The sequence below is a fragment of the Chlorocebus sabaeus genome, chromosome 29 (assembly GCF_047675955.1).
Source record: "Chlorocebus sabaeus isolate Y175 chromosome 29, mChlSab1.0.hap1, whole genome shotgun sequence".
NCBI classification, from domain to species: domain Eukaryota; kingdom Metazoa; phylum Chordata; class Mammalia; order Primates; family Cercopithecidae; genus Chlorocebus; species Chlorocebus sabaeus.
The window spans coordinates 2,753,998-2,779,863 of record NC_132932.1 but is presented as its reverse complement, the minus strand read 5'-3'; the positions used below and the strand labels follow the sequence as shown (position 1 = coordinate 2,779,863).

General features: G+C 47.2%; 1 protein-coding gene across 2 annotated transcripts; it reads right to left on the bottom strand.

Annotated features, from left to right (window-relative positions):
* Positions 1-4,060: 4,060 nt before the first annotated feature.
* SALL2 (spalt like transcription factor 2) lies at positions 4,061-20,374 on the bottom strand. 2 transcript variants are annotated; one of them, XM_007990749.3, is made up of 3 exons: positions 20,003-20,374; positions 5,812-8,639; positions 4,061-5,225 (listed from the first exon to the last, which is right to left on the bottom strand). In XM_007990749.3, exons 1-3 carry the CDS (start codon positions 20,073-20,075, stop codon positions 4,989-4,991), a joined length of 3,138 nt encoding a protein of 1,045 aa, XP_007988940.1. In that variant the 5' UTR covers positions 20,076-20,374; the 3' UTR covers positions 4,061-4,988. The 2 variants fall into 2 exon arrangements, with proteins under 2 accessions (XP_007988940.1, XP_007988941.1); XM_007990750.3 differs by lacking the exon at positions 20,003-20,374 and adding an exon at positions 9,049-9,419.
* Positions 20,375-25,866: the final 5,492 nt, after the last annotated feature.

Below are 25,866 nucleotides of genomic sequence, written 5' to 3'. Positions count from 1 at the left end.
AGACTGAGCTCCCTCAGGGCAGAAGTTTATTTTACAGTCAAACATCATATAATGATGTTTTGGTCAACTATGGACCACATACAGAACAATGGTTCCATAAGATCATAATGGAGCTGAAAAATTCCTATCACCTAGTGACGTTGTAGTTGCCATAATGTTGTAGCACGGTTACTTCATTTTAAATAAATTTAGTGTAGTCTAAGCATACAGTGTTTATAGAGTTTACAGTAATTTACAGTAATGTCCTAGACCTTCACATTCACTTACCATGCACTCACTAACTCACCCACAGCAACTTCCGGTCCTGCAAACTCCATTCATGGAAAGTGCCCTATATAGGTATATCATTTTTTAATCTTTCGTATTGTATTTTTACTGTACCTTTTGCATGTCTAGATACACAAATACCATTGTGCTACAATTGCCTACAGTATTTAGCACAGTAATATGCTGCACAGGTTTGTTGCCTAGGAGCAATAGGTTATACCATAGCCACACCTAATCTAGGTGTGTAGTAGGCTATACCATATTGGTTTGTGTAAGTAAACTCTACGAGGTTTGCACAGCAACAAAATTGCCTAATGATACATTTCTTGGAATGCGTCCTGGTCCTTAAGCGAGGCATAACAGTATTTACCTTTGCACCTAACCAACACTTGGTCTCTTTTTTTTTTTTTTTTTTTTTGAGACAGAGTTGCCCTCTGCCACCCAGGCTGTAGTGCAGTGGCACGATCTTGGTTCACTGCAACCTTCACCTTCCAGGTTCAAGCAACTCAAGTGATTCAGGCAATTCTCCTACCTCAGCCTCCGGAGTAGCTGGGATTACAAGCCACTACCGCCTGGCTAAATTTTGTATTTTTAGTAGAGATGGGTTTTCGCCATGTTGGCCGGGCTGGTCTTGAACTCCCGACCTCAGGTGATCTGCCTGCCTCAGCCTCCCAAAGTGTTAGGATTACAGGCGTGAGCCACTGTGCCCAGCCTAAAAATTATTTTGACTGGGAATTGAGAACTCTTGGTCTCTGAAACAGAGTAAATCCTCAAAAGTCAACTGAATGAATGAGCGAAGAAGCGGTCTCTTGCTGCTTATAATAGCAATGACTTTATTCATCCAATTTGAACTAGATCCTCTGTTTCATGTAAAATAAGTGTTTTGCAAGCTGTATTTATTTATATATTAATTCCTGCAGGTTAGACTTAATTCAACTTCCAAAAAGATTGTCCAGCAAAAAGTTACTGGGAGTGGGAAATGGTGGGGCTGAGCATAGAGATAGGATCAATTGTAAGAAGGAAGAAATTAAAGGCTCTAAGAAGAGAAAGAATAAATTAGGGATGAAGGGAGAAAAGAAATAGAAATAAAAGCTATCAAATGAGAGGAGGTCAGTGAAAGGAGAAAAAGCAGGAGAGGGAAAAGAATGAAAAGGAGGCGGAAGGAAAATAAAGTAGAGCTGTGAAAAAGCGGGGTGGGGATTCAGGCTTAGTGCTGGCCTGCCCAAGGAAGTGTCCATCAATAGAAGCCTCACTGACAGCTGTTACCATAATGGGAACTGGCACCTAAAGAGAGGGCAAGTCTGGTTTAATTAGTTAAATGGCATTATCTGTGTCTAGTGGGGGTGGGAGAGGTTAAGGGGATGGAAGGATTGGTGACCCACCTCCTTCCACAGGCTGAGAGGAAAAGCAGATCTACAAAGCTTTGCCAGAAATGAAAGATTCCCATGCATTCCGATTCATCAGTTACATTTTAAAGGGGGCTTGTACTGCTCTGGTCGGGGCAACTAGAATTAAACATTGGTTCTTTATCTTAAATTAAGAGTAGGTTTATACCGGGCATAGTGACTCATGACTGTAATCCCAGCACTTTGAGAAGCTGAGGCAGGCAGATCACTTGAGCCCAGGAGTTGGAGACCAGCCTGGCCAACATGGTGAAACCTTGTGTCTACAGAAAATATGAAAAATTAGCTGGGCGTGGTGGGGCACACCTATAGTCCCAGCTCCCTGGGAGGCTGAGATGGGAGAATCACCTGAGCCTGGGAAGTTGAGGTTGCAGTGAGCTGTAATTGCGCCACTGTACCCCAGCCTTGGTGACAGAGTTAAGACTCTGTCCCCCGGCCCCTAAAAAGGAATAGGTTTACTCACCTCTTTCCCTTCTTACAGGCAGCCTCACATCCAGTATCTTAAATGATGTAGCAGGAAGCAAGTGCCATCTCTGATGAGTGAAAGTAGTGCAATGACTGGGATTTTGCCTACCTGGGTTCTGTTTTTGTTTTGTTTTGTTTGAGAAAGGGTCTCACTCTTGTCACCCAGGCTGGAGTCCAGTGCTATCATAGCTCATTGCAGCCTTCATCTACCACCTCAGCCTCTTGAGTAGCTGAGACTACAGTGGAGTAGCTGGGGCTACACATGCTTGCCACCATGCTCAGCTAATTATTATTATTATATATTTTTTGAGACAGAGTTTTGCTCTTGTTGCCCAGGCTGGAGTGCAGTGGCATGATCTCAGCTCTCAGCAACCTCTGCCTCCTGGGTTCAAGCAATTCTCCTGCCTCAGCCTCCTGAATGGCTGGGATTATAGGTGCGTACCACCATGCCCAGCTAATTTTTTGTATTTTTTGTATTTTTTATTTTTTGAGACGGAGTCTGACTCTGTCACCCAGGCTAGGGTGCAGTGGCCAGATCTCAGCTCACTGCAAGCCCTGCCTCCTGGGTTTACGCCATTCTCCTGCCTCAGTCTCCCGAGTAGCTGGAACTACAGGCGCCCGCCACCTCGCCCAGCTAGTTTTTTGTATTTTTTAGTAGAGATGGGGTTTCACCGGGTTAGCCAGGATGGTCTCGATCTCCTGACCTTGTGATCTGCCCGTCTTGGCCTCCCAAAGTGCTGGGATTACAGGCTTGAGCCACCGCACCCGGCAATCTTTTGTATTTTTAGTGGAGACGGAGTTTCATCATGTTGGCCAGGCTGGTCTTGAACTCCTGACCTCAGGTGATCTACCCTCCTCAGCCTCCCAAAGTGCAGGGATTACAGGCATAAGCCGCCGTGCCCCGCCAGCTAATTATTTTTTGCAGAGACAGGGTCTCATTGTTTTCCAGGCGTGTCTTGAACTCCTGGGCGCCAGCGATCCCACCCGTGTTGGCCTTCCAAAGTGCTGGGATTACAGGCATGAGCCACCGTGCCTGGCCCTACCTGTGTTCTTAATCCAGCTTTGCCACTGAGTGACTTTGCGCAAATCATTTTATCAGTTCCATCCCTTTAGCACTAACAGTCAATGATATTAGAATCTTACAAATCAATCTCCTCGGACTCAGGTAATCCTCCCATCTCAGACTCCTGATTGGCTGGGACCATAGGTGTCCACCATCACACCCAGCTAATTTTTGTATTTTTGGAAGAGGCAGTGTTTTGCCGTGTTGCTCAGGCTGGTCTCAAACTCCTGGGCTCAAGCTATGTGCCTGCCTCGACCTCCCAAACTGTTGAGATTATAGGCATGAGCCACTGTGACAGGCAGAAAAAAAAAAAAAAATTATACATGTTTTATTTAACCCCATCCCTATGTGCTTCCTCTGCATTCTTAATGCTAAGAATCCTCCTTTGTCTTGTTGGCAGAAATTATTAGGGTTGAATTACATTTTTTTTCTTTCTGATTATGACATCAGATCTCAAGGATCATAAAGTTTAATTCACCTTGGTTCTACAGATTCGCTGATACCAGAAGGCTGATCTGTGGTTTGAAAAAGACTGAAAAGAAAGTTTCCAACCTCCAAACAAAACCCACACAAAAGCCTGGTGGTGGAAGGTTCTAGGTAGAGAAAATCTAGACAATGACTGGACATAATGGGCAAATGCCTACCTTTTGGAAATACAAACTCCACAAGGAACAATTTCCACAGGGAAGTTACATTAACTGAAGGCTGTCTTAGGACAAGGCTGAATAAAGTAAATATTTCAACACCATATGTTCAGCTTTGGCAGGAGATGTAGGTGGGAAGGGAATCTCAATGTTGGAGAATGCCCATATCACACCCCAGCTGGCTATGTAATCATGAAATAAGGAGAAACACATAAATATTTGGTTAAAACACCTTTAATGATAGAGGGAAAGACACTAATATCTCCCCTGTCTGTTCTTGACATTTTACTAGGTTAGGAAGCTCTGGAGCCTACAGCTTGAGGAGAAGCCATCGTTCAAGTCAGTCAACAGCAAAACCCTCACTCTCTCCTCCTCAGAACTCCTGTTCCAAATGATCCTATGTTAAGAGTAAATACTACATCTCATTACAAGACAGAGAGGCAGGGAGGATGCCACCTGGAGCTGGTCTCCCAAAGTCTGGGACTTTAAGAACCAGACAATGACAAAGACACAGGACCCAGCCTACAGATAGGCAAAATGGGGAAGATAGGGGTCTTGAAAGAGGAAGATAAGGAAAATACAAGGGGCCAGGGAATAAAGGAGGGAGTTATCTAAAACTAGAAGCACACTAGTGCTAGGAAATCCCCCATGATTTCTGGAACACCTCTGCACACTATGTCACTATTAGCCCAAAAGAATATTAACGAGAATGTCCACATTCACAATAATTTGAGGCCCTTTCCCTTACATCATGCCCCTTTCTTAGTCACATAGGTGCCAGCAAGCCCTATGTTTTAGCAACATTCCATAACTCTCTCATCATTACTTCATCGACCATGCTGACCAACAACACTCCTTAAAGATATGAACTTCACATTTCCCAGACATCTCCTGGGAGGCCTCTTGGCAAGAAATCAGCTTGTTTTCCAACTTTCAGAGGCCATGATGAATGAGAAGTTGGAGAGGTCTCGGCACACTGACCAGCCAACACCTTTACTTTAATGTGACCATCAGGGGATTTACTGGGAAAATTTTCCTATGCCCTTCATTTCTCCATACTTCCTAGGGTTGGGTCACCAATTACTGGAGCATCTTCAGTACCGGCACCTTCTGGAGGAGGGGGAGGGGAAAGGAATATACAGTTTGCTACTTCTTGTCTATGATGGGCTTCTCAGGCACTGCCTTGGGTGCAGGAGGCTGAAATAGGAGGGGAGTTGTCTTCTCGTTGGCTTCCCTGGATCCCATTGTTGGAGGCACCTTCCCAGCCACAGTTCCTAGGCCAAACAGCACTGGTGGGGCCAGGCTTGGAGTGGTAGTGGAGGTGGAGCTGGAATTCCAGGGCTTCATGGGCAGGCCACTTGACAGGAATGCCACATACTGGTTCTAGAAAGATAGGGGACCCACACCCACCAGCTGAGCAGAAAAGTCACCCCAGAGGAGTGGCACTGGGCCCTCAGAGACAGCTGCCAGCCCTTTGGGCTAGGCTGCAATTCCAAATGTAGGTGCTCAGGTGCACCTGCCAAATGGAAAGGGAAAGGAAAGAGGAGGGGAAAGAAGGGTCACACCAGGGAAGCTGGAGAGGGTTCCTCTTGAGAAAGCTGCAGAGAATCTATTTTCCTCAGGTACAAAGAATGAGGAGGTAAGAAAAATTCCTTAGGGGGCCATCCCCTTGTAAGCACAGTAATTTCCAAGCTCAGGGACTAGAGAAAAGCCACTAGGGACATATCATGTTAAGAACTTAGAGAAAAAGACAAAATCAGGGCTCATAAATCTGGGAGGTCCTTTTGTGAAGGTGTTTCTGCTCTGTGGGACAAAGAGCAGCAGGTACAGAAAAACAGGCTCATGGGATCGTGGGGTCATCTTTTCGGGGAAAGGGGGAGAGCCCTGTGGAGGTGATGGAAGGTGAACAGCCAGGGACTAAAGAAAGAGCAGCAATATTCTGAGGGCCATGGGGGGCAAAGGGCTGTACCTGGTGGTGCGCCAGTAGCATATGCTTCTTGAGGGTAGCCCGCTCAAGAAAGCCCTGCCTGCAGAAAACACAAGTGAAGAGCGGCCCCTCCTTGGGGTGGGTCTTCTGATGCTCCTCCAGAGCTGCCTGGGAGGGAAAGGCCTGGCCACACACTTCGCAGGCCTTTCTGCTGCTGCTCTCTCCTGGCTCCTTTCTCATTGCCTCCTGCAGGCTCAGCTCCTCTACCAAGGTCACGCTGGTGCCTTCCCCTTCTGGGGTGAGTGCTGATGCTGGGCTTGAGCTTCTCTCCGGTTTGCCCCCCTCTTCCTTGCCTCCTAAAGCATCACTGCTTCCCTGCTCCATTGGCTGAGGCTGATCCAGGCTCTCAGGTGGTGGTAGTGGTGGTGGCAAAGAAGACTGCTGAGTAGCTTTCTCATTACTGTCCATCTCCTTCCCAGCTGTGACTGCTGCTGCCACTGTCCCCACCTCCTCCTCTGCCCCAGATGCCTCTTCTGAATCACCTCTCACTGATATTGCCTTCTCACCTCCACTCTCTGAGCCTCTCCCTGCCAGGGAATCTTCATCAGTCACATCTTCCTCTTCTTCCTCATCCTCTTCTTCCTCCTCCTCAGACAACTCCTCTTCTGGTGATGGCTGCTGGGACTGCTGCTGGGGGAAACTCCCTGCCCCGGAGACTGTGGATTGCTCGGAGCCATTCTCCTGAGCAGCTCCTCCACCTTCAGGGAGTGCGGTACCACCATTGGGGATCTGGCCCCCCAGGTGCATCCGGACATGCTGCTGCAGAGTGACAGCATTGGTGAACTTCTTCTGGCAGATGGGGCAGGAGTTCTGTGCCCGGGCAGCTGGACTGGCCTTGTGGCCCACGAAATGTGCACGCAGATTACCCCTGGTGGAGAAGGCTCTGCCACACACTTTGCATTTGAACGGCCTCTCACCTCCATGTTGGCCATAATGAAGGCGTAGGGCCCGAGGACAGCTAAGCACCCGGAGACAGATGACACACTGGTTAGGTCCAGAAGAGGCTGAGGATGAAGCTGCAGGGGCAGAGGTGGTGGGGGCTCCTGAGGCAGTTGAGGTCACTGCCACAGCTCCTTGCCGGTCAATCTTTTCTACCAGTTGCTGCAGCTTTGATGTCTCAGAGGGTGAGGCCCCCAAGGGCTCTAGCACATAGGGGAAGGGGAAGCTGCCAGCGGACTTGAAGTGGTTGGTAAGCAGTGCCCAGCTCGGCAGTGAAGTCACCAACTTACTTAGCTGCATGCGAGTTGCTGTGCTACTTTCTGCCACTCCACTGATGGCTGAGCCCTCACTCCCTGGGGGGGTGTTTTCATCAGCTTTATTCTTGGGTTCCACTGCTTTCATGAGCACAAACTTATTGAAAGCAGGGAGTCCTGGAGCTGTGGCTGTGCCTGCACTGGTGGAGAGCAGAGTCAGGCTCTCTGTGGCACTGAGTGCTGTGGTGGAGGCCACCAGAGGCTTTCGCTCAACACCTCCACCTGGAGTGGCTGCCTCCTCCTCGGCCTTCTCTGGTGGCACGGACATACCATAAGGCAAGCCACTGCTGGTAATGACGTAGTCTAGGTGCTCTGGTACTGGGTGTGGGTTCATCTGCACATGTGGGTACTTCTCACGATGCCGGTGGAAATGCACTTTGAGGTTGCCACGGGTGGTAAAGCGGTTTCCACAGACATTGCACTTATAGGGCCTCTCACCCGTGTGGGAACGAAGGTGGATCTGCAGGGCACTGTCACTGCCAAATACTTTGGCACAGAAGCGGCATTTGTGCCTTCCACCAGGCTTCTCCAAGGGACCCATCACTTCTCCATAGCTCAGCTCACCACTTCCATTCTTTGGCTTCAGGAGCCCTGGGGAGGCAGTGGCCTCGAGGCCTCGGGCTGCCCCAAGACACTGTGCTGCCAGTAGTCCCGTGGTGCTTGGGAATGCCAGATGAGGCGAGGCAATCAGCTGATCTGTGCTGCCTGGCAAGGCTGGGGAAGGGGCAGGGGTAGGTTTGTGGCTTCGCCCAACCCCTCCAGCAGAGAAAGGATGCTGTGACCCCAGTGGGTGGTAAAGGTGGAAGAAGGCCTGCTTGGGCGTTTCTGCCCCTGAAGAGGAAGAGGAGGAGGAGGAGGAGGAAGATGCCAGTGTCTTGCTGGTTTGGACAGGCTTGATGGGGCTGAAGAGGGGTAGTAGGGGCTTGGTGGAAGAGGCAGTCCCTGTCCCAGGTAGCTCTGAGGGACTGGCAGGGGCACCCACTGTCTGGCCTAAGGAGCCAAGCAGCAGCACCTGCCTGCAGATTTGCTCAGTCATCTGCATCTGATGGATCTGCCGCTGCTGCAGCACCCGTAGCTCTTCCAAGATCAGGGGGATGTTCAAGTGGCCACTGCCTACACCTGGGGGCGGAGGGGGTGGTGGAGGAGGGGGGGGTGCAGGGGTCGATTCTGGAGGTAATGGGGTTGCTCCCAGCTTGGGACTGGCCAAGATCAGGCCCCCACCTCCCCCAGCCGCTGTACCTGTGGCAGCGACCAGGAAATGCCCCGAAGACTCCTCTCCTCTCCTCTCTGGGCCCCAGGTGGGATCCGTGGGCACGGAGGACCCAGATTCTGGGGGGTTGCTATGCTCTGTGTCCATGACCTGAGGATTATTGTGACCCTCAGGCCGGGGTTCAGAGGAGGCTGAAGAGTTGTTGGGGTTCTCCTGGCCCCCAATGATCACCATTACAGGAGGGTCAGTAGAACATGCATTCTGGTGGGCGAGGAATTCAGTTGGGTCAGTGAATTGTGCGCAGCACTTGGCACAGACTTGGGGGTGATCTTCCTCGCTAGCATCACCTGGGGAGAAGACAAGGAGAGAGAGCGTGGGTGGCGCAATTGGGTTGGGTATACCGAGGCTCTAATTAACAAGGAGCCCAGTAACCGCTAGTTGGGGGTGGGGAGATGAGCTCACCATCAGGCCGTGCAGAAGTCGAAAGCTCAGGCCAGAACAGTGTGGACAGGAGACAACCCGGCATGGGGCAGGGGTGAGGGGGAGGGAGGCGGGAGGAGGGGAGGGGGGCAAGAGCATGCTACTCCCCTCCTCAGCCACCCTCCCTTCCCAAGGCCACAAGCGAGTTCACGGAATAGGTGTGAGGACAGGGGCCTACGCAGAGAATCAAGCATTTTCTCCCGCCCACCGAAAGTCTTCGCCGCCCCTGCGCATCCCCCTCCGCCCCCACCCCTGCCCAGCCCGACCCTACCGCACCTCCGAGCTCTGCCGGCTCCCCGCAGGGCACCCCGAGACGAGAGCTCCTCCCGGATTCGTGCGCCATGGTTGTGGGGAAAGTGGAGGGTCAGGTGGGGTGGGAGACAATGGATATTGGGATTGAGGGAGGCGGCGGTGGCCGCTGGGTCTCCGGCAGCCTCTGCACCCAGCGGCCCAGACTGCGGAGATGGAGATCGGCAGCGGCGGGGGCAGGGAGCAGAGGCGGAGGGGGAGGGGAGCGAGGAGGCGGGGAGGAGCTGGAGCGAGGAAGCGGGGAGAGGGGAGATCTGGGAGGAGCTGACGAGGAGGGGAGTCTATGGGGAGGAGCTGCTGGGGAGGGAGGCGGGAGCTAGAGGAGGCGGGAGAAGGGAGCGCTAGCTGGGGCGTGGGGGCGGGAGCCCAGAGCTCGGGAGAGTTTCCGGAGGCGCAGTGACAGGTGCTGTGAAGCACTGCGGGGGTCCACCTTTCCCCTTCCCTGGCCAGCTCCCCCCATCTGCAGATGCCGTTGCCCAGGCCTACCCTCCTCCCCCCGCCCTCCCCTCCTAAGCTCTAGGGGCACAGTGGGAAACGTAGCCCTGCTCAATGGAGCAAGGCGAGAGGCTTCTCTTATTTTTCTTTGGATAAAGGATCCGCTGAGCTTGGAAAACGTGGATTCCAGAGAGGGTCGTCTGATCTCCTCAGAGGTCTGAGGGCCAGAAGAAGAGGAGGAGCTCAGAACATGCACTCCTCACCAGCACACACACCCCAAAATATTCCAAGTTTTGTCCCGTCTTTCTCACTTCCATTCCCACCCTATCCCCATCCCTCTCCACAAAAGAAGTTTCTCAGGGTGGGCGGCTGCAAGGTAGAATTTCCAAGGAAGTCATTTCAGGACTCTGCGGAACACTAAGCCCCTTCACTCCCCGCCCCTCCTCCCCCAGAATAATAGCTGAATGCAGGCCACTCCGCAGATCGCCCAGCCTACACAACACCTAATTTATAGAGTCCATGCTTATTTAATAAGCCATCTCCTACTTAGTACCCTCTTTTCTACCCTCTTCCTCCTCTATTCTCCTCCTGCAACATTCCGCACACTGTCACTATTAAAGACAGTGGGTTTGGGGAGACGCTAGCGGGCAAAGGCGTACGGAGGCCCACCCAGCTCTAACCTGGGGGGGAGGGGAGCCTCTTGAAACAATGCGGTAGGAGCTACCAGGCGGCGCTCAGTGTCTAAAGCCCTTTCAGCCCCAGCCTGGTTTGAATGCTTAGAAATAGCTAACACCTGCTCACCATCACAGAGGCAGCCTCCTATTCAGACAGGATAAGTAAGAATAAAATGCCTCCTGGACCAGGTATTCTGGCATTCTCTTTTTTACCTTGAAATTAGTCTTAAAGCGCTTCCCACTTCCTAAAATACTTTCTCTTACATGCAGGAAGTGACCACAAGTCCTTGGTTTTGTGGTTTCCCTGGGCATCAGTAAACCTAAATTGTTCTAATCCCAGTTCTATTCTTGCCTCGCTGATAAATTGAGACATGGTGGTCAGACACACCATGTTATACCACCGTTTCCCTCTTCATAAAGTGGTAATATTGCAGCTGCAGTATCTTACTCAGAAAAATATTGTGGGGATAAAAAATTGAAAAATTTGACAATATTAATGTGTAAACCAGGTATGGTGGTGCACACTTGTAGTCCCAGCTACTTGGGAGGCTGAGGCAGGAGAATTGCTTTAGTCCAGGAGTTTGAGGCTGCAGTGAGCTATGATCACACCTGTGAATAACCACTGCCCTCCAGTTTCCGCAACATAGTGAGGCCCCATTACTTTAAAAAAAAAAAAAAAAAAAAAAAGCCGGGTATGGTGGCTCACTGTAATTCCAGCATTTTGGGAGGCCAAGGCAGGCAGATCACGAGGTCAGGAGTTCCAGACCAGCCTGGCCAATATGGTGAAACCCCATCTCTACTAAAAATACAAAAATTAGCTGGGCATGGTGGTACGCACCTGTAATCCCAGCTACTGGGGTGGCCGAGCCAGGAGAATGGCTTGAACCCAGGAGGCAGAGGTTGCAGGGATCTGAGATTGTACCATTGCATTCCAGCCTGGGCAACAAGAACAAAACTCCACCTCCCTGTTTTATTGGAAACCCTCCAATAAAATGAGGGTACTGCCATAAAAAGGAAGGAAATTCTGATACATGCTACAACATGAATGAACTTTGAAAACTTGAAACTTCAGCTGGAGGCTGAGGTGGGAGGATCACTTGAGCTCAAGGGTTTGAGACTCCATCTCAAAATCTCAAAAAAAAAAAAAAAAAGAAAAGAAAAGAAAGAAAGAAAAGAAAGTTTAAGCACAGTGGTTAGCTCATGCCTATAATCCTAGCACTTTTGGAGACCAAGGCAGGAGGATCACTTGAGGCCAGGAATTTGAGACCAGCCTGTATAACATAGTGAGACCCCCATCTCTGCAAAATCAACCAACCAACCAACCAAATTTAAAACCAACCAAACAACAACAACAAAAAAGTCTAAAAAAATTGATAGTTACATGTGAGATTTTTAAAGTTTGGGGAGTCCTGAATTTTATCAATTAGAGAATTTACATTGTCAGTAGCAAAATAATCGAAGTAGCCTTAAATACACATATACTAAAAGTAGATCTGTTTTCCATGTTGCTTGCTAATCTTATTAATTTCTGAGGTAAGATATTGGCTAATATCAGTGGCATATTTCAAAGGTAGGAAGTCTTTTTTTGCAGGGGGTCGGGGAGCTGAAACAACCTATTTAAAATATTAGTAACATCCACTTTACTTTTCAACATAAATTTTGCCTGTGTTTTTAAACTTAAAACATTTTACTGGCCGGGTGCAGCGGCTCACGCCTGTAATCCCAGCACTTTGGGAGGCCGAGGCGGGCGTTCCAGACCATCCTGGCGAACACGGTGAAACCCCATCTCTACTAAAAATACAAAAAAATTAGCCGGGCATGGTGGCGGGCGCCTGTAGTCCCAGCTACTTGGGAGGCTGAGGCAGGAGAATGGCGTGAACCTGGGAGGCCGAGCTTGTAGTGAGCCGAGATCGCGCCACTGCACTCCAGCCTGGGCGACAGAGCGAGACTCCGTCTCAAAAAAATTTTACTGAATTATGTTTTGAAACTTCAGATAATAAAGCTCTTAGCATTGTGAGTCATACTTCTGAAATGGATGGGTTCTGTGCTTCCAGGCCTGGTCTTACAAATGAGGGAGAAGGGGTTCTATTTCCGTTTATGGCAAGTCACAGTTTTGTGCAATGCGGTTTATTTTTACAGATAAGGAAATTGAAGCTTGGAGAGGTTAAGTGACTTTTCCAAGTTCACACAGTAATTCAGTGAAGCAAGCATTCAGAATTTTGACTCCTGTCCAATGCTTTCTCAAGCACATTAACATTGTATGGCTTCCCTAATGCTAGAGAAAGGGCCCTGTGTGGCTTCTACCTGCCATTTGCTCCCTGGCCTTAGTCAGGGAGAGGGAATCAGATGGAGGCTTTCTACTGAGCATTTGTTAATTAGCATTGAACATTTGATATCCAGTTGCTGTTTTGTCAAGTCTTCTGACAAGAAAAGAAATCCTTTTCTTTTCATCTTCTCCTGGGAAACACTGTCCCCTTTCTTGCTCTTTAATGAAATGTGCTTTCTGATGCGTAATTTGATCTAAGCTCTTCTTTAAGGTAAATTTAGTCCCTGGTGAAAGGTGACTGGATCAACAGCCACCTGTAAGAGGAACCCTCCATTTCTCAGTACTTTGCACTCACTGCCTATCCTGAAAAGGGGGGCAGGATTCTTACACAAACATGAATGAAGTCACAAATGCAGGAATAAACTAAACTGGTAATGGTGTCCCTAGATAGCAGATAAGGTGAGGTAAGCTATCTCCGGTCAAATGCAAAGTCGGGGGTGGGACTAAGACCTGGAAAAGCTTGTTTAAACTTATAGAGAGCTGAAATGACAAAGAAAAGGGAAACCAGGTGGCTTCCTCTCTAAACCTAGTGTCCCATCAAATTGCTGCTTTAGGCTTCAGAGAGAACTGTTGGGGAGAACAAAGAGAAAAATAGGTGGGTCGTATGTAGCAGGGTGATACGTTTGGATAGTGGTTTTCAAATTTTGCTGCCCATTAGGATTACCAGAAAAGAGTTTTAAAATTTTTATGTTTAGGTGCAGTGGCCTGTTCCTTGTAGTCCCAGCTACTCTGGAGGCTGAGGTGGGAGGATCACTTGAGCTCAAGGGTTTGAGACTCCATCTCAAAATCTCAAAAAAAAAAAAAAAAAAAAAAAGAAAGAAAGAAAGAAAAGAAAGTTTAAGCACAGTGGGTAGCTCATGCCTATAATCCTAGCACTTTTGGAGGCTAAGGCAGGAGGATCACTTGAGGCCAGGAATTTGAGACCAGCCTGCATAACATAGTGAGACCCCCATCTCTGCAAAATCAACCAACCAACCAACCAAACTTAAAAAAAATCCCTATGTCCAGGCCACATCCCAGGCTAATTAATTCATAATCCCTGAGGATAGGATCCAGGCATTAGTTTTATAAAGCTCCTCAGGTGATTCCAATGAGAATACAAAGATGGTGACACAATGATGAGACCCCATGGAGGACTGCCCTTTCCATCACACCCTCCACCCTGCTCCTCACAAATCTTACCTGAGCTAAACTTGGCCACAACTGGGACATAGACAAAATGAACTCTCAGTGCTAAACCTTCCCATCAGTTTCCCTCCCTACAGTGCCCACAACCACACATTAGCTTCCTTGTATCCTTTCCCAGTGAAAAATCTGCTTCCATGAATAGAATTTGATATAATTTACACCTTACTGTAAGTTTAAGTGACTGCATTTCTTTTCCAGATATGAGTATCTTGAAGCGAATTTTTTCTTTTTTAATTGATATTTGAGCCATATTTCTAATTGTAAGGTGAAAGGCTTTGTTCTACATAGTTCAAGCATCATCTACCCATTAAGGAAACAAAGCACACTATGTAAGCACCTGCTTAACCTAACTTACTTGATTTTTTTTTTGGTTTTTGGAGATGGTTTCACTCTGTTGGCCAGGCTGGAGTGCAGTGGCACAATCATAGCTCACTGAAGACTCTACCTCCCAGGCTTAGGGGATCCTCCCACCTCAGCTTCCTGAGTAGCTGCGACTACAGGCATGCACAATCATGCCGAGCTAATTAAATTTTTTTTTTTCTGTAGAGATGAGGTTTCACTATGTTGCCCAGGCTGTCTGGAATACCTGGGCTCAAGGGATCCTCCTGCCTTGTCCCCACAAAGTGCTGGGAGTACAGATGTAAGCCACTGCATCTGGCCCACTTACTTATTATTGACACTGAACAATGCTAAATGGTAGCTTCCATAATTATGAATTGATTCTGTAACTATTGCTACTGACTACTTCTCAGTGAAATATCTCATCTCCTTACTCCTCTCTCCTAAATGTAGACACATAATAATCCTTAGAAACCCAGACCTACTAATGTAACTATGGCCTGTGTAACACACTAGACTAACAGGCACAATGATTGGTACACCTGGTGCTAAGTGAGAAAAATATATTTGATTACAGAACAGGAGTATCTTAGATCAAACATAAGAATGCTATTTTAATGAAAATTTCTTTGACATCAAAGGACTCAACACTTAACGTGGAATTCATACCATTTTGGAGCTGGGACTTTAGAGATCTGACACTCTCATTGTCATTTGTGCACAGGGAGTCAGACCTGAGTTAAAGTCCCAGCTCTAGAACATTCTAATCTTTGTGATCTTGGGAAAATGTCTTAATCTCTCCCAGAGTTTGATTTCTCTCTCTCTTTTTTTCTTTTTGAGATAGAGTCTCTCTCTGTCATCCAGGCTGGAGTACAATGGTGCGATCTTGGCTCACTGCAATCTCTGTCTCCTGGGTTCAAGAGATTCTCCTGCCTCAGCCTCCCAAGTAGCTGGGATTACAGGTGTGCGCCACCACGCCCAGCTAAGTTTTGTATTTTTAGTAGAGACGAGGTTTCACCTTGTTGGCCAGGCTTGTCTTGAACTCCTGACCTCAAGTGATCTGCCCACCTCAGCCTCCCAAGGTGCTGGGATTACAGGCGTGAGCTGGATGCTGTGCCCGGCTGATTTATCTTCTTTAAAATGAAGGTACTGCTGCGCCGGCCGCGGTGGCTCAAGCCTGTAATCCCAGTCCCTTGGGAAGCCGAGGTGAGTGGATCACGGGGTCAGGAGATCGAGACCCTCCTGGCCAACATGGTGAAACCCCATCTCTACTGGAAAAAAAACAAAACAAAACAAAAAAGTAGCTGGGCGTGGTGGCGGGCGCCTGTAGTCCCAGCTACTGAGAAGGCTGAAGCAGGAGAATGGCGTGAACCCGGGAGGTGGAGCTTGTAGTGAGCTGAGATCGCGCTATTGCACTCCAGCCTGGGCGACAGAGCGAGACTCTGTCTCAAAAAATAAATAAATAAATAAAATAAAATGAGGGTACTGCCATAAAAAGGCAGGAAATTCTGATACATGCTACAACATGAATGAACATGAAAACATTATGCTTTCAGACAAATTTGATTTTGAGAAAAAAAGAAAACATACTAAGTGCAATAAAGCAGATGCAAAAAGACAAATATTGTATGATTCCATTAGTATGAGGTACCCAAATATTATATGAGTCCATTAATATGAAATTTGGCGAGTTCATACAGACAGAAAGCAGAATAGAGGCTAATAGGGGCTGAGGGAATGGGAGAATGGGGATTTATTATTTAATGGTTATGCAGTTTCTGTTTGATGATGAAAAAGTTATTGAAACATTGGTAATGGTTACATAACATAGTGAATGTACTTAATGCCAGTGAATTGTACACTTAAAAATGGTTGAAATGGTAAATTTTATTACACATATTTTACTGCAATACAAAAATTGTAGCCGGGTGTGGTGGCATGCACCTGTAATCCCAGCTGCTCAGGAGGCTGAGGCAGGAGAATCTCTTGAACCCTGGAGGTGGAGGTTTCAGTGAGCTGAGATGTGCCACTGCACTCCAGCCTGGGCAACAGAGTAAGACTTGGTCTCAAAACAAAACAAAACAAAAAAACAAAACACCTTTTTTGTAATAATAAGGGAGTTGGGAGGAAAAAGAGGAAATGCAAAAAGGGCCTAGTACAGTATCTGAATGCTCTACAAATATTAGCCATGAGTGTTAGTTATTATTTGAATGTCAAAAGCTGAATGAAGCCCTGGGATAAGAAAGGTCACATGTGGGCCGGGCGCGGTGGCTCAAGCCTGTAATCCCAGCACTTTGGGAGGCGGAGACGGGCGGATCACGAGGTCAGGAGATCGAGACCATCCTGGCTAACACAGTGAAACCCCGTCTCTACTAAAAAATACAAAAAAAAAACTAGCCGGGCGAGGTGGCAGGCGCCTGTAGTCCCAGCTACTCGGGAGGCTGAGGCAGGAGAATGGCCTAAACCCGGGAGGCGGAGCTTGCAGTGAGCTGAGATTTGGCCACTGCACTCCAGCCTGGGCGACAGAGCTAGACTCCTTCTCAAAAAAAAAAAAAAAAGAAAGGTCACATGTGCCCAAGATCACATAGCTTCAAGGTCTACACTAGATTGAAAACCAAGTTTTCTGTTTTCTTATCTAGTGCTCTGTAACACCAGGCCTGAGATACTCTCTATTCCAAAATGTGTGTTTTTTCTGATTTGGGAATACCTAGGGTTGGGTGGCCCAGAGATCAATAACCTGAGAGATGAGGCTCTCTACTTCCAAATGTAAACAGAACCCCCAAAACTCTACCTTTGCCTTCTTTCCCCTCTTGCTGTTCTTGCTGTCTGCCAACTTCCATCTAAAGTACTCCCCTCTCTCCCTCTAGATCTGTTTGGCTTCTGTCCTGGTTTCTCCTTCTCACTAAATATCTGGGTTTCTGATCGTTTCCTTTATTTCCCAGATGTACTGGTTTGCATTTTTCCCCCAGTCACATCCCTTATGTTCTCTAATCCAGATTTCTAGACTCTGTAGGGGAGAGAGAAGGTTTTTTTTTCTTCCCCCCTCTCTAGAGTTTTTAAGTAAATAGAGTATTTCCTGCCTATCACTTATATGAAATAACTATTCTGTTAAGTTTTGATGTTCTGGTCAGGGAAGCTGAGCAAAAATGGCTGGAAAACAGATTTTTCAGACTGTTTCTTGGTGATGTCTTAGGTCACTGTAGAATTTTGGCTTTTAGAATATGTAACAAAAGTTCAGCATTTGCTTGTTGTATATGGCACATATTGCTTAAAAGAAGGCAAAAGACTCCTGGAAACATTACTGGCACCCTAGACTACTAAATAAATGTCTTCTGATACTCATGATGATATCCGTCATTTCACAGGTGCACCAAAGGATATAGTGTACCCCTAAATAAAAGCCCTTCCTACCTAACTGTGGGGCATGCTGTGGGGTAGAAGGAAGTCAGATGCGTGAAGGTCACATAAGTGAATAAAAACCCTGTCTATAAAAAATTAGGGAATAGGAGAGCTCTCATTCTATTTTGCAGAATGGATGCTGCCCCATTCATGATTAAGGAAATGTATTAATTTAAAAGAAAAGCAGAAAATGTGAAATTTACATATTGTAAGCTTGTAAGATCAAGGAGGAATTTCAGATATGATAAAATAGAGCCACCTCATTTTGCAGATGAGGCCCAATAACATCCAGATCATAAGTAGCCTAGGATCTTTCACTCCAGGGGAATTCCGATGAGCTTTCTTAAGGTAGATCTCAACAGAGGGTACTACTGCTTCCTTGCTCCTGACATTTGTTTCTGCCTTTCAGAGCTCAAAGGCAAATTTTCATCAAAAATTTGTTGATGCCATTGGGTTTAAAGCTTTACTGTTTCTATGGGGATGACTTTGTAGCAGCATTGCCATGCCTCCAAGCGGGAGCTATATCTTAAAGCGCTTGAAAATCCATTCAGGACAGCTGCTAAAGATAGTTTTTGACTCCCTCACCGAAGATTTTTCCTCAGCTATGGTATGGGGAATGGGTGAGCAGATGGGAGAAGTAGGAAGAAGAGGAGAGGATGCTTCTTGGGGGCTTGGAGGGGTGTTCAGCATAGTTCCACAATCAAACCAGCAGGAGAGCAGAACTGTGAGGCAACTCTGGGGAAGAGTTGAGGCTCTAGGGGAAGTCTCCTGTAGAGCACAAGTAGGAAACATCCGGCCTATAGCAGCATTAAGAAGGGCTAATGTGTCTCAGGAGGGAAGGATGCCATCACCACAGAACCTCTAAATATGGGCACAGTAGGATCCCAGAAAAGCAGTGATTCGGGGAGGATGTGTTCTGCCCAAAACATAATATGTCTGTTAAGGTTATTTCATAGCACATGGAGCACTGATCTGACCTCAAGCTTTTGTTTTTTAACAGGTGGAAAGGCAAGTTTAATCTATAATTTTAATCGCCACCAATACACTATCTTAGAGTTTTCATGACACGTGTCTCATAAAGAAATGCTGACGTTTGCCAAGAGGTTCCTGAGTTTTGGTCATATTACAGCACTTGCAGGAAGTGCCACTGCATTCACATATAATGATAATAACAATATTCACACATACTAAGCACTTATTTATGCTAGGTACTTTACTACATGTATTAAGCACTTATTTATGCTAGGTATTTTTCCAAGGGTTTTACACATATTAACTCATTTTGATTTACACAACAACTTAATGAGGTGGCTAGTATACACATCTCCATTTTACAGATGAGGAAACTGAAGCATAGAGAAGCAAAATAAACCAGTCAAGGTTACATAGCTAACCAAGTGGTGGAGCTGGGATTTGTCTAAAAGTCTGGTTTCAGAACCCTTGTGCTTAATCCTATACTATACTGTTGGGTGTATCAACTGTATGCTAAACAGTTGCCTCTCTGGAGCCAGGACTTCCAGACTTTCAGTCTGCACATATGGAGCCATATCGCTGACAAGTATGTCCAAAACTTCTTTGATCCTAAGAATTACCTGGAGACTTGCAAAATATATAGATTCCCACACCCTGGCTCAGATGTACTCACAATCAGGCAAGTTTTTAAAACCCAGGTTTAGTGGAGTGAGCACCACCAGCCCTGAGCGTTAGGAAATTGAAGTTTTTGTCCTGATTTTGCCTCTCTCTCTTGGACTCTGGGCAATTTCACTCTTCAGTTCCCTGCTTGCTCTACTGTCTACCTGTCACTTAACGGAATGTTACAAGAATACATACAATTTTTTCCCCCTCATAAGGGACACCTGTTGCTTCAAAAACACAGTATCCTCATAAAATGATACGCGTGTAGTAACAGGTGTATTTTCTTGCACTTTTTTTTTTTTTTGCTTTGCTTTCCTTGAAGCGCAAACCTAAGCCCCTCATCCAGACCTAGCCTTCAGCTCTCCTCCAGGTGACACCCATACATACCCCAAACCAGGCTGCACTCTGACCGACATTAGCTCTCTCCCTCTGGGAGCTCTGATCGGCTCTCAGTTCAGCCCAACAATGAGAAACTTTTTTCTCATCTCCCCCAGGGGAGCCTTCACGTTTATCCAATTCATTCTCTTGCAACCCAACTCTCCAGAAAGAAAAGGGGGGAAAATCCCACCCCTAAGAGACGGTCTTCAGGTCTGAGGACGTTACTTAGCAACGGCACAAAGACCAGTGAGCAAAGGGAGACCTGAGGAGAAAACTCTCGGGTGGGGAGACACAGCCAGTTTGAAAACTCCATTTCATCCAGAGAAAAACAAGGAAAACACAAACAGAATCAATCCCAAGTAACAAGCGGGGCTTCTCCCCAGCGCAGGTCATCTCTTTACTCCCTGCATCTCAACTCCTTCAAACCCCCAGTGACCAAGTCCGCCCCCGCCTGGTTTCGCCCATGGCCCGAGTGCCCTCCCTTTGCCCTGGCCTGACCCACACAGGCTTGGACTTAGGGGCCCCCCACCCCTCCCCAGGCACCCACCGTTCTCAGACGCGCTGGGTCCTTCGCAGTCCGAGATTAACTGTTGGGGTTTCCGCTGCTTTCGCCGAGACATTCCCGGGTAGAGAGTTGGGAGAGGGAGGGGCAACGCTCACTTAGTCTTAACCAGGGTAACCTGGTCTCCTCTCCCCCTTGGGTCCGAGGCCAATTGATGCCTCTCCCCCAGCGCAAATCACTGTGAAGCAGAGATGTTCTCCTTTCCCAGAGACAGACAGACTCTCTTTCTCTCTCTCTCTGATTCTCTGTTCTTGACTCTCTCTCTTTCTCTCTCAATCTTTGCAAGTCTTTAAAGGGGAGACGCCCCCTTTTTTTCTTCAGCTTCTTCCCTACGCTTCTGCAGCTCCCATTGTAAAAGCAAAAATCCTAATCTTTCCGCACACTCTTTTCTTTTGTACTGCAGAGGAAAGGATTTAACCCTCTCCTCCCTGCAAGGGCTCTGGGTCTCTCCCTGTGCTGTCTGTTCAGAAACTGTCCCTGGCTTGTTTCTCTAACTCTTCTTCCAAGATCTTCACTGTGCTTTTTGGTTCTGTCATATTTCTATGCCCCTCTGATAATGTAGCTGCTTCTGGGGTATAAACTGAAATAAGAACCTTCTGATATGTCCTGATTATGAGTAATATATGTATAGCTCTTTATAATTTATAGAATATTTTCATTTGTAATGTGTTTTGAATATTATAACTCTGAGATGAACAGAGTAGGCTTTACTACTCCTATTTATAGTTGAGCCCCTTTATAGATGAATCAGAAGGCCCAGTGAGGTTAAGTAAACTCTCCAAAGTTGCACAGCTATGATGTATCAGACACAGGCCTGGAATCCAGGTGCATCTGACAGTAGCCTAACATTGTTTCCTCTATATCAGTAAAGACACAATACGCCACCAACCTGCTATCATGAAAAAAAAAAAAAAATTGATCTCAAGGAATCTCATTTAAAATAGCCATGGCTGGGCATGGTGGCTCACACCCGTAATGTCAGCACTTTGGGAGGCCAAGGTGGGTGAATCATGAGGTTAAGAGATGGAGACCATCCTGGCCAACATGGTGAAACCCCATCTCTACTAAAAACACAAAAAGTAGGCTGGGCGCGGTGGCTCATGCTTGTAATCCCAGCACTTTGGGAGGCCAAGGTGGGCGGATCACCTAAGGTCAGGAGTTCGAGACCAGCCTGACCAACATGTCAAAACTCCGTCTCTACTAAAAATACAAAACTTAGCTGGGCATAGTGGTGGGTGCCTGTAATCCCAACTACTCCAGAGGCTGAGGCAGGAGAATCCCTCGAACCTGGGAGGCAGAGGTGGCAGTGAACTGAGATCACGCCATTGCACTCCAGCCTGGGTGACAGAGCGAGACTCCGTCTCAAAAAAAAAAAAAAAAGAATCCCTCCATCTCCACAATACATTGTTTGGCAACGACCAGGTATCTCCTGCTCAACCTGCACACTGAGGATGATTCATTTATTTTTCTTTAACTTCTGGCTGTGATGTTCCTACCTGTATTTGAGTACTACTGAGCTACTGGGCATAGAATATTCTGGATATGCCCTATCTTCTGGCAATAATGCCTGGGCCCCTTTATTTTAGCGTGATTTCTGCTTTACTCTTCTGGCTGAGATAACATCTGAAACACTTATCAGTTGGAAAAGTGGGAAGTATTTTCCCCTTTTAGGGTTAGTAATGTAAATCTCTGATGGCTTTATCTGCAGAGAAAAGCAAAATAAAGCTCACTCACAGGTTTGGGTGCAAATTTGAAGGTTTATGCATTTCTTCCCTTACATGATTCCAGGCTAGTTTGGCAATACTAAGAAAGGAAAAGGGAGACAGCAGGTGGCAGGGGGTGCTGCTAGTAACAATTGAGGCAGGTATCCACATTACATCTGAAGAGTTTTGGAAAATGCTCTCATCTTTGCTTTGGAGTTCACTGAATCTCCATTATTTATCCAGTCCTTTGGTGTCAGGGCCCCGGGTGGTTTTCTCAAGTCTACCCTTGGAACTCTTGTGGCTGACATTATCTAATTCATCCTGTTAACGTCCCTGTGGTAGACAGGTGTCATTATTTATTACTAGACCATTGTAGGAGAAATGGGGGTACTGAGCCTAGGAAAACTTCTAATTCCTCCATGGAATAGACTGAGTCCTGTCATCCTCTCACCCCACTGTTTCCATCATTTATTTCCTTCCAGGAAAGGAAAGGAGAGAAGGAACATAGCTTTCTGCTTCTCTCAGGAGTCTGAAATCTCCAAGGGAGCAGATTTCAGGGTCCACATTTGTCTTTTTTCCTGAATCTTGGCTGTCTTCATCTTTTCCTATTTTCCCCCCTCCTTCTTGTGGGTCTTATTGTGAAAGGAAGAACTCTTTCCCCTCCTCTTCTTTCTTCCACCCTCCCCAGTTTACCATTTTTTTTCCTTTTACCTCTCCACTGTGGCCTCTTGACCTCCCCACAGAGTTACAAAAGTAAAATCCTTGAAGAGATGCTGCTGTGGGAATGTTAATGAGCCTTCCCCACAAAGGGGCAAAGACTTTACTTCACTGAGTTGGAAAAAAGCCCCTTTGAAAAGGGGTTTCTGTGTGTGGTGAAGTGGAGAGGGGAGGGGAAGGAGAGGGATAGAGGGAAAAGAAGGGAGGGAGAGAAAAAGAGCAAGAGAATGAAAGGAGAGCGAGAAATAGAAGAGAGACACTCAAACTTCATACTAGAAGAGAATATTAAAAATAACAACACCACTTTCCTTTCTTCAATTTGTAATCTAATTTTTGGAAAATGTTCCTTGGTCTTTTGACCTTGTAAACTCAGGGCTTACATTCCCAAGAAGCTGAAGAGGCACTCGAGAGCATGGAAGATAATAAAAAATAGGAAAAAGGGACTTATCCTGGCACCCCACCCCCAGTTTCTTCCCGTATACAGGAGCCAGAGCTAGAGAGGCTCTAGGGCGGTTGCGAGGGGTGTGTAATATTCTGGACTGGGGGAACTGGAGGTGAAGATGGGCTCTTTTTTCTGGATTTGTGGTTCATTCTTATGATATTTTCTAATTTTATCAACATTTCTTATTTTGGCTTCCCTATTGGGTGTTGGTCTAATAATTTATCTATCTTCAGAAATAGTTGACAGCCCTGTTGAGGTGTCAAGGAGTCAATTTTCAAGCCAGGCCACTTGAACATAATCTCTGTTTCCTTCATTTCTGTGCACAGGTTGCCTCTGGATTAGTTAAAATGAATGTTAAGGTGTCAAAATTAAATCCTTTTAAAAAAAAAGATATGTTGTTGCTTTTTATTTTTTTTACCCTCATCTTCTACGTGATGGTATCTTGTTGCTTTTTTTTTTTTTTTTTTTTCCTTTAGACAGAGTTTTGCTCTTATTGCACAGGCTGGAGTGCAATGGAGAAATCTTGGCTCACTGTAACCTTCGCATCTCGGGTTCAAGCAATTCTCCTGCCTCAGCTTCCCGAGTAGCTGGGATTACAGGCATCTGCCACCATGCCTGGCTAATTTTGTATTTTCAGTAGAGATGGGGTTTCTCCATGTTGGTCAGGCTGGTCTCGAACTCCTGACCTCAGGTGATCTGCCCACCTTGCCTCCCAAAGTGCTGGGATTACAGGTGTGAGCCACTGTGCCCGGCTCTTGTTGCTTTTTAAAGAAAGCAGGGCTGGGTGCGATGGCTCACACCTGTAATCCTAGCACTGTGGGAGGTCAAATCACGAGGTCAGGAGATGGAGACCATCCTGGCTAATGTGGTGAAACCCCGTCTCTACTAAAAACACAAAAAATTGGCCAGGCGTGATGGTTCACACCTGTAATCCCAGCACTTCGGGATCACGCCTGTAATCCCAGCACTTTGGGTTCACGCCTGTAATCCCAGCACTTTGGGATCCCGAGGCGGGCGGATCACGAGGTCAGGAGTTTTGAGACCAGCCTGGCCAATATGGTGAAACCCCGTCTCTACTAAAAATGCAAAAATTAGCTAGGCGTGGTGGCACGTGCCTGTAGTCCCAGCCACTTGGGAGGCTGAGGCAGAAGAATCGCTTGAACCCAGGAGGCAGAGGCTGCAGTGAGCCAAGATCACGCCACTGCACTCCAGGCTGGGTGACAGAGCAAGACTCTGTCTCAAAAAAAAAAAAAAAAAAAGAAAAGAAAAGAAAAAAGAAAGCTGGCCAGGCGCAATGGCTTACATCTATAATCCCAGCACTTTGGGAGGCTGAGGTGGGTGAGTTTAGGAGTTCAAGACCAACCTGGGCAACATGGCAAAACTCTGTCACTACAAAAACATACAAAAAATTAGCCAGCTGTAGTGGCACATGCCTGTAGTCCCAGCTACTCAGGAGGTTGAGGTGGGAGGATCACCTGAGCCCAGGAGGTCACGGCTTCCATGAGCTGTGATCAGTGATCAAGCCAGTATACTCCAGCCTGGGTGGAGTGAGAACCTGTCTCAGAAAATAAAATAGTAAAATAAAATTACAAATGTTAGTCATTGGCCGGGTGCGGTGGCTCAAGCCTGTAATCCCAGCACTTTGGGAGGCCGAGACGGGCGGATCACGAGGTCAGGAGATCGAGACCATCCTGGCTAACACGGTGAAACCCCGTCTCTACTAAAAATTACAAAAAAAAAACTAGCCGGGCGAGGTGGCGGGCGCCTGTAGTCCCAGCTACTCGGGAGGCTGAGGCAGGAGAATGGCGTGAACCTGGGAGGCGGAGCTTGCAGTGAGCTGAGATCCGGCCACTGCACTCCAGCCTGGGTGACAGAGCGAGACTCCGTCTCAAAAAAAAAAAAAAAAAAAAAAAAAAAAAAAAAAAAAAAAAAAAGTTAGTCATTGTATTTGACTCTCAGAGTGTCCTACATGCTGTTTTGTGATATCAGCCCAACACCCCAGTTAAAGAAGCCAGGAGGCCGGGCACAGTGACTCATGCCTGTAATCCCAGCACTTTGGGAGGCTGAGGTGGGCGGATCACAAGGTCAGGAGATCGAGACCATCCTGGCTAACACGGTGAAACCCCATCTCTACTAAAAATAGAAAAATTAGCCGGGCGTGTTGGTGGGCGCCTGTAGTCCCAGCTACTCAGGAGGCTGAGGCAGGAGAATGGCGTGAGCCCGGGAGGCGGAGCTTGCAGTGAGCCCAGATTGCGCCACTGCACTCCAGCACGGCCGACAGAGCGCGACTCCATCAGAAAAAAAAAAAGGCAGGAACTGTGAGGAGCAAGGAGAAGGTGATTGGAGTGACATCTCAGGAAGAGAAAGATGAGGAGCCAATCAAGAATACTTACTGCCAGAGCTCTCTACTCTCTTTTGGTCTAGTGACTCCCAGACACCACAATCACATGGGGAATTTATGGCGAATTCACATTCCTGGGCTCCCCCACAGATTACTTAATCAGAATCTCTGGGAGGGGGGAACCTAAGATATTTAAACAAGCTCTTAAATGATTCCTTTGCAGAGTTAAGTTTGAAACAATTATGTTTGACTGGTTTTGGGTACCCGTGAACCAAGCGCTGCCTGTGGACCAACTACATAACATGCTTCACAAATGTGTGTACTGCCTTTAGCCAAATGTTTTGATGTTAAGATGAATACACTTGGCCCGGCGCAGTGGCTCACGCTTGTAATCCCAGCACTTTGGGAGGCTAAGGTAGGTGGATCACGAGGTCAGAAGTTCAAGATCAGCCTGGCCAAGATGGTAAAACCCCGTTTCTACTAAAAGTACAAAAATTAGCTGGGCGTGGTGGCGGGCGCCTGTAATCCCAGCTATTCGGGAGGCTGAGGCAGAAAACCTGGGAAGCGGAGGATGCAGTGAGCCAAGATCGCACCACTGCACTCCAGCCTGGGCAACAGAGGGAGACTCCATCTAAAAAATGCTTCT